This window comes from Perna viridis, chromosome 5 (genome assembly GCF_037379345.1).
Source record: "Perna viridis isolate PV_CMFRI_1.1 ecotype Kerala chromosome 5, ASM3737934v1, whole genome shotgun sequence".
NCBI classification, from domain to species: Eukaryota; Metazoa; Mollusca; class Bivalvia; order Mytilida; family Mytilidae; genus Perna; species Perna viridis.
In genome coordinates, this window is record NC_142449.1 from 12,661,283 (window position 1) to 12,678,429 (window position 17,147).

Consider the following 17,147-nt stretch of genomic DNA (forward strand, 5'->3'; position numbering starts at 1 on the left):
GTTTCGGACTGACAAGAGTGAATGGGGTAATAATTACATGCATGAATAGAGGTAGAGAACGTCTAACTATAATGATAAACGAATTAATGGTGTCAACCGTGAAACTTGTGAGTAATGAGTTTGGTCTAATGGCCACGTAATCTTGGTCCAATAGTTATGTTTTTAAGAAGTTGAGCACCGTACGGTATGGTATGATGTGGGTGCTGCGATATAAAAATTCAAGCTGCTGGGCTGAGTGAATGTTACCACAGTCAGACATAAAAATGACAAATTTTAAATGAAAGTTATCGCGTTTGTCATACTTTGTATTATGATTTTTCATTCTTCGTCGATCTATAACAGTAGGTCAAGATATAACGCTTTAATGCAAAACAATTTCCTATCTGTGCACTACGGTCTACTAAGTTTAGGGGTGTTAGTTAATTTTCTCGATGAAACGAACCTTCATGTTCAAACATAGGTCATGAACTGGCTAATTGAAATAGTTGTAAAGTGCCCGATATTTAGGGTTTTTTGGCATCGCAACGATGTGTATTCATACGGTTTCGCAATGTTTGTTCAGTTTCACCAAGATACATCAGACTACATATAGTACACTCCATACCGTAAACGACCTTTCCTTAAGAACAGTCCAGAAGAGTTTTGGAAAACAAGTTTTGCCAGTTAGAATACAGGTAAATTGGGGTGAAATAATCAACATATCACATGTTTTGCAAGTTGTGTTTTAGCTAGTTTTCTTCTTGATGCTCTGTATCAAGATCTATATGATGCTGTCATCAGCGAACAGTCTGAGTTTGCTGGAGGTCAGGTACTCAGGAAGGTCATTGATATAGACCAGAAAAAGGACTGAACTCAAGACTGTTCCTCGGTGGCACTCCAAGTCACTGGGGCACTGTCAGATGAATTTCCATCCAAGACCACTATTTGGATTCTGTTTAAAAGAAAAGCTGACATCCAGTTTAATGTTTCATTTTGGACCACATAGTAGTTAAGTTTGTATAAAAGTCTTTGATGGAGAACTTTGTTAAAGGCTTTGGCAAAGTCCTTTATGATTAAATCAGTTTGTGTATTTTGGTTAGAATTTGAGGCGATTTCTTGTACAAATGATAGTACCGATAACTCACAAGATCTAGAGTGTCTGAATCCATATTGTAAATCGTAAAGTATGTTATTGTTTTTAAGTGACTAAACGTGTGTTTAGTGACTATATGTTCCAAGATTTTTCAGCTGATGAAAGTGAGGTAGGACGGTAATTTACATCTTTGTATTTTACTCCATTTTTTGAATGCTGGGGGAAGATTTAATTTTTTTTTCTATGTATGTATTGTAGACTTGTCTTTATTCTTTTTGTGCAACTTTTTTTCAATTATCTTTATTTATCACGATAATTCTTATTCTTATTTTGACTTAAGATATAGCTTGTTTCTTTTGTTGATAAGCTTTCTGAATTGTAGGGTACACATGGGCGGCGGTGTATGTAGGCAAGTTTTTTATTTATGATGTTGTCTTTGATTGACTTAAGTCAAGTTGTTTTTTTTTAATAAAATATACATTTCATCAACACTTGAAATTTATCCTTTTCGATTTTTAATAGTTGTTTTAATGTTTTATCATGATCTTATTGAATATTACTCCAGTGGCCTTGATCATATTATAACAATTTCCTTGGTTGTTGTCTTACTTTTTGCAGTCAGATGTCATGCAGATTCTGCATAGACAATATCATGGTCACTCAACCCAAGTGAAGGTAAGGTGTCTACTTTATTAATACTTGATGGATTGTTTACCAGTACAAGATTATCTTTACGTGTTGGTAGTGTAACAATTTAATGTAAATAGTGGTTTCCAGTGATATCAATTAGCTTTTAATGAAAGTCAGCACCGGGTCTGTTTGTAATGCCTTGTGGAACCGACCAGTCAATATGACCTAAATTAAAATCCCCATCTATCATAATGTTGGAATTAGAGTTTTGATTTTTGTATCTGAGTTTTGGATCTATATTTAGAGATACGAGTGACGGAATCTTTGGAATTAGTAAATTTTAGAATATCGGTGAGTGCTATGCTTGATTGTTTTAAAATATGGTTAGAAGTAGAAGTTTAAAAATAGCAACTACCTTCTGGCTGAATAAAAGTCAATTCTGGTGTATCTCTTAGGATATTCCTTGGAACAGTAAATTCGTGTTCCACTTTGGACAGGAATACTAGTATTTGCAATTTCAAATCGAATTCTGTAATATCACCTGACAGAAATATTTACAATTTCATACGGGATTCTGTAGGATTACATGATGGCAATATATCCATGGTCAGAAATACAACGAAATTATTGACAGCTTGTGAAAAGGTAATATTGACCAGTAGTCTTGTATAAAGTATATGCAGTATTTAGTAAGTATAACCACATAATTAGATCAACCATGGCCTTAATTTGTCCGATGTCTGGACTGGGTCATCTTGCACCATAGGACAAGACAGAACTTGCAGAGGTAATTTCACTTTTAGCCAGAGTGCGTTTCTGAGAAGTCATGATTTAATAATGTTAGAAATCCATGAGTTATATGTAGTCTTATGAAATACTTTAAAATATACGCTACCAAATTAATAATTAAATGGATTACTAATTAATAACTCAGTGTACCTCATCCGTTCATAAACTTAAGACTTTGAGTTAATCTCAGTTCTAAGGATATTGATGTGAAAAGTATTCATTAAATGTATAAACATATACTTTTGTAGCATAATGAATAAATTTTATGATTTGATCTGTGTATCTGATTTCCCTTTGCCACACAACTCCATATGAGATTATATAGGTGTCATACAGATTTCAGTAGGATCACATGACAATAATATTCACAATGACAAAGGGGATTCTGCAGAACCATATAATAAACTATTTACAATGTCAATTATGTAGGATCAAATGACTGGAACATTTACAGTTTCTTTAAGTAGAACCTATTCATTTTATATGACAGACTCACAGACAATGATTCAAATAATGCAATTAAATATCAATATTTAATTTGGACTTGAATCAATTAGATGTTTAGTACTTCTCTGCGTAAGAATCAGGCAAAGTGTGCATAAGGTTTGTCACATTAAGAAAAAATGCAAAGAAATTATTGCATAACCCCAGTGTTTCTACTTGATAACCTCCAGAAACAACCATGTTTGTTAAGTTTGCTTTTTAAAATATTGATAGGTCAAATTTAGTTGAAATGCACTATGGAAATATGGCAGAAGAATTCCCCTTATTTTATCCTTTTATAAGCAGCCAAAAAGTATCTATGTCACAGGTCTTTCAGGACAAAATTTATGCATCATTTCGGATGCTTTCTAGATGTATTGAATATATGAGGGAAAGAAATGGGGAATACACTGATAAGCCACACACTGCCTGATTTTTACACAGAATGGTACTTATATTGTTTTAATTTTCGACTTAGTTATGCTGGTATAACCAACTTTTGCATAATTTATGCTTTTTCATTAACTACTCCGCAGTCCATGAAGCCTAACCTGTTCCAAAGTTTTACATATATGTTGCAAAAACTTTGTAAAAATGGAAATCTAGCATTGAGCCATCACCTCTTTATTTATATAAAAAAGAGTGATCCTGAATAATAATACCAACAGCATAAGCAACTAAAGAGATCAACAAGATACACAAATTATTATAGAAAAGAACCTTTAATGGAATAAAAGTAAAATGCATAACTTACATAACAGAAAAGATAAATAACCTAAACAAGTCAGAAAACTTAACTACAATAACACTGATAAATAATGACTAGCATAAGGCCATTTACAAGATGAACAATACAGCTACTTAGTTGTACTTCAGAAGTTGTCCATGTAAAAATCTGGCTGATCCTATGACATGGATGGCACAGGGTAAATTTTATCACAGTGATTTTTTGTTCCAATATTAGTATGTCATATGTCAGTCAAATAGTATAAAGTTTGTTTTAAATTGACAATGGATGGCACAGAAAATGGTTCCCTACCAAAACAACCAAATTTATCAAATGAATTCCAATGCTTTCATTGCAGTTTATTTCTGTTTTTTTTTCTATAAGTGTATTTATAATATGACAAAAAAATTTTGAAAAAAAATTTCGCATGTGCCATAAACTGCCTTGTTTTTGCCTGGACATCCTCTTAAATGCATAAAATAGGAATAACACAAACACATAAAAACAAATTGTTATAAGCAAAAATGCCTTTCACAAGTAATGCTATGGTTAAGATACTGTATGGGTATTTTCATTAGTGCTACATTGATTTTTTCACAAAAAATAAGATATCAATATTTAGCAGGCATTTAATGTATTATTACCAGAAATTTAGCAAGCTTTCCTTTTTTTACACTATTCCATGGACTTGGCTAAAATGGTAAAAAATTCAACCTCTATGGTTTAAATACTGCTTTGTTTGACTTTTTATCAGCTTGTAGTTTCAACATTAACACAATAGAAAGATGTTTGTCTTGGTAAGAGCAAGATGATATAGTCTAGATGAATAAGATATATTCCAATATATTTTGTGTTATAGTCTTAAAAGACTAATCACTCTCAGATAGAGTAAATATATTGTAATTCAATGATTGGGATTAAAATACTGTGAATGAGCCATTTTCCATAAAATTCAGAATTTCATTGGGCCATTACTTGACAATCTATGAAAACAATTCTGATTTAATTGGGACATTTTCGGCTAGAATAAAATAAATGGCTCATGGCCCCTTCTAATCCCATTCACTGATATATGCATACTAAAAATAAATTAATGGCTCATGGCCCTTTCTAATCCCATTCACAGATATATGCATACTAAAAATAAATAACAGATCAAAATCTAACTTTTACTAAGAAATGTAAAATATACAGATACAATAAAAAAACTCACAGGTATGTCTACATGCTAATTTGTGACCTGCACTCGGATCTTTCATTGTAAATGATATAAAATATACATTAAATGCATTGTTGATCTGAAAAGTTGCTAAATAAAAGTCCTGATTAAAATAAAAAAGTGTTTAACAGATAGGTTAAAACATTCACTATTACTTTAAATAGATTGCTTTTCATCAACATTTTTTACGTAAAAAAGCCAAAATTTCAAGGCATAAAACAGATTTACATAGAAATAAAAACCTCCACATGCTCTGAGTATTTGAAAGCTTATATGCTGAGTCATAGAAGAATCATCAATATCTTTGAAAATTTAACACTAATTGTAGCATTCTTAGATACTCCATTGTAGTTTGAATAATGAAAAGAAATGTGGCAGTATATGAGAGAACATTACACGAAAGACAGGTCTTTATACTACTGAATTATATCAAAAATAACAAAAACCAGAGAAAGATAAGAATATAAAGGCCTGGCTTTTGTGCAATTTGACACACAGTAGTTCAATTGATTCAAGTAGACCATTACTCACAACTGTTTAAGTGCACTTGTGATGATTAGAATGATTTTCTTACTGGTGGGGTTAGTTGTATCTAAAGGAGTTATGAAACATATATATACAGTTTTGCTCGTTACAAAAAAAGCTTAAAAAAATGCACAAAACAAACTTGCATTACCGGTATGTTCAACAAAATGAATAACAAATCATGAATAGCATAGCTAACCAACATCCCTTAAACAAATGAAATCTTTAATACAAGTAGGTAAACACATACTGTTTACTTTAAACAACAAAGTATTGCCTAGTGATCTTCTAATGCTAATCCTACATATAGATTTAAGTGACAGCGGACTTTTCTGATAGTCCTTCAGCCATTGTGATAATTCTTTGTTTTCCACATAGTATGGATGTAGTCTGGGAACTGTCAGTACTCCTGGTACCTTCTTTATACCAGAAAGAAACAATAACTTTAATAGTCCACCATTCTCACTGTAAAAAAGTTATTGATATGAAAGTTGTTTATATATAGGGTGTTAAGACTTGTCAAGAGATACTGAATATTACATGTCAAAATCTGTATCACATACTGTATCAACCCAAAACTCCTATAAATTCCAAGGGGCCACAGGCCCTTGGGATGATGTAGGTGAAGGGTTGATACAGTATGATACAAATTTTAACAGGTCATGTTGATTATATCATATGTTTTAACCATACTTCATGTATGGTCTGTGAAGGGGTGCCTTATGAGGTATGTAATAATTTATCACAAAAACACCCTCTACATAAACAGCTATTGTGTTTATTTCATTGAAGGTTCTGAGAAGTTTATTTTATTGAACGTTATGTGAAGTGTATTTCATTGAAGGTTCTGTGAAGTTTTTTTCAATGAAGGCTCTGTGAAGTGTATTTCTTTGAAGGTTCTGAGAAGTGTATTTCGTTGAAGGCTCTGTGAAGTTTTTTCATTGAAGGTTCTGTTAAGTTTTTTTCAATGAAGGTTGTATGAAGTGTATTTCATTGAAGGTTCTGTGAAGTGTATTTTATTGAAGATTGTGTGAAGTGTATTTCATTGAAGGTTGTGCGAAGTGTATTTCATTGAAGGTTCTGAGAAGGGCATTATTGTGTTATTATGCCTCAGACATCATTAAGTGGCAAAGCCCTCTTGACATTTTAACATACATTAATAAACACCATATGACATTGTTTTAACCAATAATAATAACATATTGAGGGGAGACAAGCCAGGATATATTTACCTGAATATCTGAGACAAGCTATGATATATTTACCTGAATATCTGAGACAAGCCAGGATAGTGATGAAGTGGAAGCTCTGGACAGTATCTAAGTAACACTTCTATTGTTTCTGTATTCTTTCTTTCAAACACAGCAGCAATACTTTTCAGACTGAAATAAAAAGAAGAGAAAATTTATCTAATGATGACAATTTTTAGGTGAAAAAGGACCATAATTCCAGAACAATAGTAAAATTCTCACTTTATAGTACTCACTGGTCAATGAAGTGCCAAAAACATGTTGAACTATGAACTGTAAGTGCACAATATGTATGTAGGCTGATCAATAGTCAAAACAAAGCTGAGAATGTGTTCCTTAAAATAATTTTTGCCATTTACTACAAATGTGTGTGAATATTTTTCACAATTGCAAGTAATTTGCCTCCATGCTATCAGCAGAAAAGGTAAAAATGTGTTTTAGTATCATTTATTCCAGTCAATTTTGTGAGAAGTTCTACTACCTTGATACCTTTTACATAATATTTTGTAACCTTATGTTTCAAGCTTTGCAATGGCATGCACCTTTAAAACATCATTTGTACTGGGAATTCAGGGTGAAATTTTGAAAATGACAATTTAACATGTAAATTACAGATAACAAATGAAAATCAGACCGAAGGTTATTCATGCATGTCAAAAACCCATCAAATTCAGTTTTACTTCTTGTTAAAAAACAGTTACTGATCACATAATCAGTCTTAGTTTTTCATTTGTTTGTTGAACTTTTGACACAAAAATTATATAGATTGTACATGAAATTGGCACTTTGTAAAAGTTATCCTTCATGATTTGGTTTCATTTGGTTGACAATTGTATGATTTTCTAAAAAGTACAGATCTGAATGCAGAAATGATTATGGTTATGTGAAAGTACAGCACATATAGAGTCAAGAAGCACCGTATGGTGTGTTTTTCTACACCATGAATCACTTTACCATTGGCAGTGTCTGAATTTTACACAGATATTTAATATGTTTTGTACAAAACAATGCAGTTCCTTTATATATGCACAGAGCAGAAGAAAACAGGAAAAATATGTTAAATGTACATGTATCAAATCATGAAAAAATGACTCATAGCAGTATTTGTTATAAAACTTACTGGTAGCATGTAACTGATGTAATGAGAGGGTCAGATTTTGTAACGTGTATTAATACAGTATTTATTCTGCAATCTTCACTTCATCAATTCAAATACAAATACAAGGTGCCAATTAAATGTACATTTTTGCCTGCATATTTTAGGCCATGCCCATAATTATCTTAGATTAATATGAGGCCATTGATTCCAAAAGCATTCTGTGAAACAATATAAAGTTAATTCAAATGGGCACAATAGGAATAAATTATGATTAAACTAAGTCTACCTCTATATAAAATCAATTTCAGCACTTTTTTAGTGCAGCAATAAAATTTCCAAACTCATGATAAACAAGAGGCTCCCAGGAGCCTGAATCGCTCACCTGGTTAAATTTTTGCCTTTTAAGGGCAATAACTCTAAGAAGGAATTGTCAGACAATTTTGACTCCATTTGATTCATTGGACACATTTGTAAGCCTTATAATAAGGATCATTTCAGCAATTGAAAGCTATTGGCTAAACCTAACAGATTAAAATATGCTGTCTGACCCCATTGTTCTATTTTTAGAAACAGCAGCCATTATTTTTTCAGCAATCAAAAATCTGTCATTTTGTTAAAGATACCCTAAAAAGCAAAAATGTCAACTTTCATTGAATTCTGTAGAGCAGTTTCTGAGGAGATTTTTTAAAGTAATAACATCATAAACAGAAAATGTTTTCCTGGTACATTCATTTCAAAGTGAAATGTTGAGTTAAACCATGATCTTACTTATAATGATAATAGTTATTTCAAAATTTGATTCTAAAACCATTTTACATCATGTTACAAGTCAAGTTAATAGAAACATGTTTGACAGTGAAGAAGTTACCTGTTATCACCATGCGGTTTCTTCAGTATGTTAGCACCTTTACCCAATAAATACTCCACTACTTGTGACCTGTTCATCTCCATGGCTAAGTGTAAAGCTGTCAGACCTTGTTGAGTTCTTAGTCTAGGATCAGCACCAGCTAAAAGAAAATTTTTCCAAGTTTTAAATCATTTCAGTGAAGGTTTCTCAAATTAAAGCCAATGGACTTACTGAACAATAAACTGGAAGACAGCTGTCCAGTAAAGTTGTGACTAGGACATATTTCATATGCATGTAGTGCAGTCTATAATTCTAAATACCAAATCCGTTCCAATATTGGGTTCCCAAGTTTCATCCAAGCAAACATACAGCAGTAAAAGTTATAAGCTAAATGTCTAAAGATATCCTATTATCTACATTGCAGATTTGCATTAAATAACTGTGAAATTACTTTCACCTAATGGGTATCAAAATTTTTGACACAGAAATTTTGCTACATGTTCAGTAGTTTATTTGGTTACTCATGGATCTAGTCATGGAAAACAGTGTTTCAGTCTGGAATAAAATTCCAAAGTTATAAGTAATTAAACCATTAGCATTGGTATCTCATTTCAGTGTTGACTTGAATATATACTTTGGGGTTAAATCTATCTGTTTTGAAATCTCCTCTCACTTAATTAGCAGCACTGTGTCACACCATTCGTAAATGATAAAACTTACAGGAGAACAATAAGATAACAGACTCCAGATCTCCAGACATAGAAGCAACATGCAGAGGGCAGACTCCATATATATCTGTTGTATCTTTCTTACATCCTTGCTCCACTAGGTACTCCACTACAGTGTAATGACCTGAAAATAATTCTGCCATGTACAATCCAACCCACAGTGTTATAATTCATTGTGATGAAAAACTATAATTTTTATTGCTTTCCATTTGGATGTACAAATTCATGATTTCTATGTATTTTGTTGGTTAAATATGTTTTGAAATTTACATACAAAGAAAAGAATTAAAAATTTGATTGTTTGATCAATCCACATACATGTACATGTAGACTCAAAAATTAACACTCTGCATCCAATAAAACAGGGGCGTAGCTAGGCCTATTTTAGTTGTACGCAAAATTACGGTGAGGGGTCTTGGGGGGGGGTGTCGCTCAAGGCCCCCAGTGAGTCCGGCAAAGCAAAGCCCTGAGGGAAACTCTTGAATTTTAATGATTTTAGAGCAGTTTTTCAGAGCCTATACTACGTTCATGGTATGCATATGTGATAAATAACCTTTATTTCATCTTTAAAATGTGTGTTTTTATTTTTGCTACTTTTTCCGAAAGTACGCAACTGCGTATTTGCGTATAGGCAGCTACGCTCCTGTAAAAGGTATCTGCTTATATATTATCAATAATTCAATAGTGAAATTTATGATCATCAAATGCAAGAGTAGATTTATCGTTGATATCTTATAAGATCTATACATCTAGTGAAGATGATTACATATAATTCACTTATCGCTATTTCATTATACATATGAATAGTACATTAGAAGGAAATATCAGTCAGAACCATTAAGAAACATATATTACAAAAGCAATAAAGATGTATATCTTAGCATTTTCTAAGGAATTTTATACAGTTTGTTTTGATTGGCTAATAGTAAGAGTACATTTGAAGTAAATGTATTCACAGAATAGTAATACATGTACATGTAGTTGCATATGATTTGGGCAATAATAGTTTTATTTTGTGTCATATTCATAGAAAAGTTACTATACAGTTTCTACATACATGTACATGTGTATTAACTATTTAGTAAAACATTCACTTAAGTATATTCCCATCAATACATGATGAATTAAATACAAAAACAAAATCAAACCTTTGTGTGTAGCTTCATAAAGGGGAGTAACTCCATATTTATTAGAAATATCAATATCACAACCAGCATTGCATAAAGCCTGAAAAAGAAAACATATGATCAACAAAAAATAAGGCGTCTAAATGATACTCTGCCACATTGTGTTGTATTTATTTTCAACATGTTCAAATGGACACATGCTTGATCAAACTTACATTCATTAATATTCAAAGAAAGACAATTTCAATATATCAAAATATTTTTGGGGTAAAAACAGCTTAAAACTACCATACATGTATCTTTTGTGTCAACCATCCAGCAAGCAGATTTTTTACTTTATGATGCTCAATGGTTATCATCTGGAAACTGTCTGGGGATGGACAAAGTTTTCAGAGGGTATCACAAAAAATACCATGTGATGGGGTATAAAAAATGATTTCTGACCCAGAAAAGAGTACATTTTTAATGATTTTTTTTCTTTTGGAAAGCCATTACAGTCAATAAAAGCTACATTATCAGTCAAAAAGTCATATACATGTACAAAACTATATATATACTATGTATGCCTGCTGTCAGTGCTTGCATTGCAAATATAATTCTTTGGCACCTTTGAAGCCTCACTGGGGGTCAGCTTGTAAATACTTATTTCTCAACTGACTGACGCTTGTATAGGCATGTCCATGTAGAAACAAGGCAAATGCTATGATATGGACAGCACAAGAAGCAAATTGAATCCCATTATTTTTTTTTCATAATACAATATCATTCTGTTACAATGTATTCATCTCTTTCATTTAGTTTCTCAATAGGCAGTGGCTATTTGATGGGACCAGGTTGAATAGCCTGTCGACTATTCAGTCTATTATGGACAAGCTATTCAACCGGACATGAAAATATAATGTTAATTGCATTGTACTATCAATCAAACAAGTAATGTAATTAGACATATAAAGTGTAATTATGTACATGTATAATCACAAAGATACATTGCTGATATTAATTGGTAATATATTTGTTGTATTTCAAGTCATAAGTCATTAGCTTACTTATAAAGCTGCTAAAATGCTTCGGACATTTTTACTCCTCACAAGAAGAGCAAAACCAGTACTTTAACTTCAGTGTCTGTTTTACTCTTACACATGGTGAATGAACCTATTCTAAACAATGAATGACACATGGTTTTTGCTTTTTTTAACCAGTCAGTTGTTTACATTATAATCTCAGAATTCACTTGATATAACTTAATGATTTCTTCCAGCTTTGTCCTCTGGAATAAGTACAGTGTTATTTATGGCAGCTGATTTTGCCTGACGAAACATATAAGCATCATATGTTAAAATTCCTTGAAAGATTTCAAGTTGAATGTTTCAGCTTGACCATGTTGTAATTGTCATGCCTATACATTAGTGTACTGGACAATTCTACTACAGTCTGTGTGGCCCCTTTTATTCCTCCTCTTTTGTGTCATTATACTGGCATGGAGTAAAACAATGGTAAAAAAATAAGGACCATCGTCCACACAATTATTGGAATTTGTATCTCTTGCCTTTTAACCAATCAGGGTATCGTTAGTTAAAAAAAAATTGTAAAAGAGCACTAAAAGCTATATCCTTTGACTGCATTTCCATTTTCAGTATCTGATGCGGATGCGGATGTGTAATTATCATCAGTTCCAGTATCTTTAGTTTCAACAACATTTTTACCTAACTCCAGTATTTGTATAATTCTTCCAAAAATTTCATCCTGTTTTTAAGTTGCTCAGTATTGCCCTCTGATGTTATAGTTGCGATTTCCGGAATTAGCCATAGAAATTTGCACTTTTTCCAAATTTTGTTGATTATGCAGGGGCGAATCAAGGATTTCAGGTTAGGGGAAGTAAAATGAATTAAATCAAGATATCAAGCAGAATAATTTGCAATTTTAGGGGGGCGTACACCTAGCACACCCTTCCTGGGATTCACGCCTGTTTTGTGAACTGCATCATGGGAGTCAAGTTTCACATTCATTGCTACATGTACTTGTTTAATGTTAGAATTCTCCATTGTTGGAAATAAACTTTATTATGAGAGAAGTCTTGATGAGTAAAATTTGAGTTTCCCTGTGATTGACCCAACATGTATGTCTTAGAGAGCAAAATATGAGAAAGAACACACTTTTCATTTCATCTACATATATGAACAACTTTATTGCATATCAAATTCTTAATTTAAAATATTAAACTTTTTTGACAAAATGAAAATCAGATTAATTTGTAATGTAATATATCATATACATAATAATGATGTATGATTGCACAATTTTAGAAAGTCCATCAAAATCTGGTTGAATAGCCAATCTATCAAGGAAGAGCTATTCAACCAGGTACTGTCAAATAGGCTTTTCTACTGGATCTGGTCAAATAGCCTACACATAATGGATTTGCTATTACAGTCAAATAGCCATGGCCTTCTTAACATTTGTACATTGCATCTACATATACATTGTGTATAATAACACAGGATTACAATTAAAATAGCTTGACCACTTCTGGAAATTTCACAAAAAAAAACTGATGTAAATTGATAAAGGATCAATGCATTCACATTTTGATGTTTCTTTTCATTACATGTACATGTACAAATAATTATTCACTATTTTAGAAATTGTTATTTCAAGTCAAGCAATGCATTTCATTAAAGACCAACATTTTCCTACCTTCACAATATCCAATCTGCCTAGTCTTGATGCTAAAAACAATGGAGCATGATCCTGACTGCCAATATTTACGTCACATCCAGCTTTGATCAGCTTCTCTACAATTCCAATGTTTTGGCCTTTAATGGCAGCATACAAAGGTGTTATATTGACATTATCAGCAATTTGAACATCAGCACCATTAGACAATAAGCAATCAACAACATCTGAGTGTCCATTTTCAATAGCCAGGAGAAGAGGGCTTTGTCTAACAGTACATGTTGTTTCATTGATGCATGCATTAGCTTCAATTAATATTTCACAAATCCGTACATGCCCTCTCCTCGCTGCACAGGTCAGAGCAGTGTCACCATGTTGATTGTATGAATCTATGAAAGATGTGAAAGACACACTCCTACCGTCAAGTCTTGATTTCTCTTCCTGAAATGTACGAGATATCAAAATTTACAAGATTTCAGTTTAAGTCATACATGTATATCTGCAAGACTTATGCTTCACAAATAAACCAAAGACACACAAGATACAGTACAGAATACTAACTTCATGGGAAAACATTATTACAATGTACAATGTAGATCAATGGTCAACATTCAAATACATGTAGCTACTGGTAATGGAAATGCTTAATTTGACATTTTTGGTCCCTTACAAAATGTATTTCAAATTGATTAGGACCATAACTTTGAGGATAAGAAACCTTGTGTTACAAACTTTTTATTCATTACTGCTAAGCCTAATGATAACAATAGTTGTTTTTTTTGGCTGGTAATGGTCTGGAAACATAAAATTATACATACAAATTATGATTATTATTAATTAGATATACCATTATATGATTGTGAATTGTTTGCAGTTGAGTAAAATGATGAACATACAAGTACATGTGCATTGTGTATATATACATGTAGACTCTAATAGTATTATGTATTGAACCTGATTCTGTAGAGCTTCTATCAATACTTCTAAAATTTCTTCTTTGTCAAGCTCACATGCTGTAGTTAGAGGATTCCAGCCTTCTACAGTACAGTTAGGATCTACACCGGATTGAATCAATGTTTTTACTTTAGAAACATCCCCTCTGACTATTGATGTAAACAAGTCATGCTCAGTTGTGCTTGGTGTTATTATTTTCTTTTTCTGTCTTCTGTTGTCTATGAAGTCAAAGTCCATTTTTTCTGTTAACCCTGAAAGAGTTCACATAGATCTAGAAATGTGTACCAATATACAATGTACAATAATGGAACACCTGAAAACCTTTGATACAGTATTTATAATATTTGCACATACATGTACAGTCATGAGAATGGGATATACATGTACATGTATGTCAGTGTAAATACATTGTATGTTTTAGGAGTTCACACCATTATAGTGTAAAGAAAAGTTTGTTCATGCTACAATGTTTATGCTTATGAAAATATAAAAAGTAACATCTTAGATACATATATTCCCTTAGTTTTTTATTTGAATGTTGTTTTATGTATGTGATACAGTGTAACTACATACATGTATACACAGTTGTTGGGCACAGAATCAGAACAATGTGTTCATGTTGGGTGACATTTCTACCTGCAGGCTGTTGCTTCTGTGATCTGGCTACTAGTGCAAGTTGCTCAAATGTTTTTGTCCTGAAATCCATGAATATCTGCCAAAGGCATAGGCCATTATTTACCATTTATCAATCAATCTTGCTATCAGTGGTTAGCTTTCTCACAATATGAGTTAAACTTCTTTTGCAGCTTTGCATTAATTGATCATGATGTATGTAGATCGTCTCTGTTTCATGTGTTAATGTTTATGTTTTGATTTCGATAATGACATGTTTGAATCATCCCACTACTGACGCTTTCAGTGGGCGGTCATATCAGAAAACAGCTCCGGACACTAAATCCCAAAACTAAAGGGAAAGAGCATGATTCATGAACACCCCTTTTCTGCTTATATTATAAATCATATTATCAGATCCTTTTCGATTTGAAAGAACAAAAAATGGAACTAATTCAATTCTCTTAAACAGTTTGAAAGTGGAAAGACTCACCAGGGTTCAGCTTCGAAAATTAACCAAAAAGCACATGTAGTTTTCATATTCAATGTTTACATTTTGAACAAAGGTCTAGGTCATACATTACATCATCATGATTCATCCGCTGCCACGAAGGTTCTTGTGATGTCTACGCTTGCGCACATTTTCATCATCCGGGTAACTTTTCGGTCCAAGATGGCGCCTGTTGGCGAGCGAAATGACAGATTGGGTTCATCAACGGCCGATGACGATGAAAGCGAAGGCCAAAATCTTTGGTATACGATTGAAATAATTACTAACACGAGTAGTTTACGGAAAACAATTTTTTAAGGGCATGCTATTTTAGCCGCCACGAAATTCTTATCATTCCATTGGCATCATTCAGCATAATTTATCAGGCCCATTCATTTCCATTCCAAGGAGTGTTGCTGATGCAAATTTACCTTTGTTTTGTTTTTCAGACGATGACAACCTGCCCAAATGAAAAATTTTGTTCATTGGAAACATGTTTTTATGAAAAGAACCACGTCTTTTATTATATCAATTTCATCTGAAGGTGGAACAGTTTCCTTGAATTTTAGTGTTTGTCTGACTCATTGAAGAATGAAGTTGCAAACTTTCCAATAAATTTGAATAATGTGAAACCTTTACAAACACTCCTGACAAAACATATATTCAAACACCTTTAATAATTTTTTCAGCCCTGTGATATTGTTAACTTCCAACATTGTTAAATTTTTGCAATATACAATTTTTATTGTCGTGGTCTGAAATACATGTATGTACATGACAAAATGTATGGGCATTCATAAGGATCTATAGGTTGTCATGGTCTGAAATTTCTTTTGTCTGGTATTTATAAGCTGATTATGTCATTTTGGTAAACTTTCAGGTGCCATGATGTGACCACCCTTATTTTAGGAAAAGCTAAGATTAGATTTGTATTTAAACTGCCAAACAAGCTAGTGAATTTGTCTGAGACTTGTGTGGATCTCAATTACATTTACAAAGTAAACAAGAATGAAGCTGCCATGATACTATTTTTAAACTTCAGATTTTTACCTGCGCAAATTGAATATTGAAGGTTTTTCCCGCCACAAGTATACTGAACCTAGTTGATAATACAACCTTTAACGTTCCATTGGAGTGTACTACTAATGATGTTCACTCTTAGCAAAATAATTAGTTAGTGTTTAACATAGGCAGGTGTCAATCAGGCTTTATGGTATAGATAGGATATCGCAAAATTACAAAATGTGTAACCATTTTCACTTACCCATACTATAACATTACGGAAATCACATTGTCACAGATTTCAAATAGTTATCACTATAAACTTTGAAATGAAATTTTACTTATATCATCAACATTTTAACTCAAAGAAAGGTCTCAAAAGTTTAAACATTTGTTTTTAATGTTTACATCTCAACTGGTTATCTGCTTTAAAAGTTACATTTGGGTCTCCTTGTACCATGGTACATTTTAGTTAACAGATTTCTTGACTCATGAAGTAAAAAAGGGTAACAACGAAAATACGATCCATAATCAAGACAAGACCAAATTAAACCTGACAAAATAAATATTACACCTCCGGAGTTGCTGGTACCCCAATATTCATTACTTGGTACGGGCATTTCAAATGAAATGGTGGGATAAATCTAGGATTTCCAGTGCTCCAAATCTCCCTTCTCCATTGCGACTTAAGTATACCGATGGTGAATAAATAACATTTACATGTTATAATGTCATGATTGGTAAATCCATGGTTACATTGGCACAAAGAATAATTTACAAAAATTCGTCATTACTCATTGTTTTTGAAGAAACTGAGTATTTTTCAACCAAGGTCTGATACACTACAGCTAACGACTATTTTGATGATTCCACTCGCCCACCGTGGATATATCAAGTTGTCCATGCTTTGCCCACCTTAA

The 17,147-nt window shown here is 32.5% G+C and overlaps 2 protein-coding genes across 4 annotated transcripts in view; one reads left to right on the plus strand and one right to left on the minus strand.

The window, feature by feature from the left end:
* Window positions 1-3,677: 3,677 nt before the first annotated feature.
* LOC148616080 (uncharacterized) lies at window positions 3,678-15,376 on the minus strand. Its single transcript, XM_088582770.1, has 8 exons — window positions 15,229-15,376; window positions 14,124-14,374; window positions 13,191-13,610; window positions 10,518-10,596; window positions 9,362-9,493; window positions 8,663-8,801; window positions 6,711-6,827; window positions 3,678-5,910 (listed from the first exon to the last, which is right to left on the minus strand). Exons 2-8 carry the CDS (start codon window positions 14,358-14,360, stop codon window positions 5,640-5,642), a joined length of 1,395 nt encoding a protein of 464 aa, XP_088438896.1. The 5' UTR covers window positions 14,361-14,374; window positions 15,229-15,376; the 3' UTR covers window positions 3,678-5,639.
* LOC148616081 (cytoplasmic dynein 1 light intermediate chain 2-like) overlaps window positions 15,324-17,147 on the plus strand; it is a 29,182-nt gene continuing 27,358 nt past the window's right edge. Inside the window, exon 1 of one of the 3 annotated variants that reach the window (XM_088582769.1) lies at window positions 15,324-15,488. In XM_088582769.1, the coding sequence (XP_088438895.1) occupies window positions 15,358-15,488 (131 nt within the window). In that variant the 5' untranslated portion in view covers window positions 15,324-15,357. The remainder of the gene's footprint in view (window positions 15,489-17,147) is intronic. The other 2 variants (XM_088582766.1, XM_088582768.1) reach the window with 2 other exon arrangements.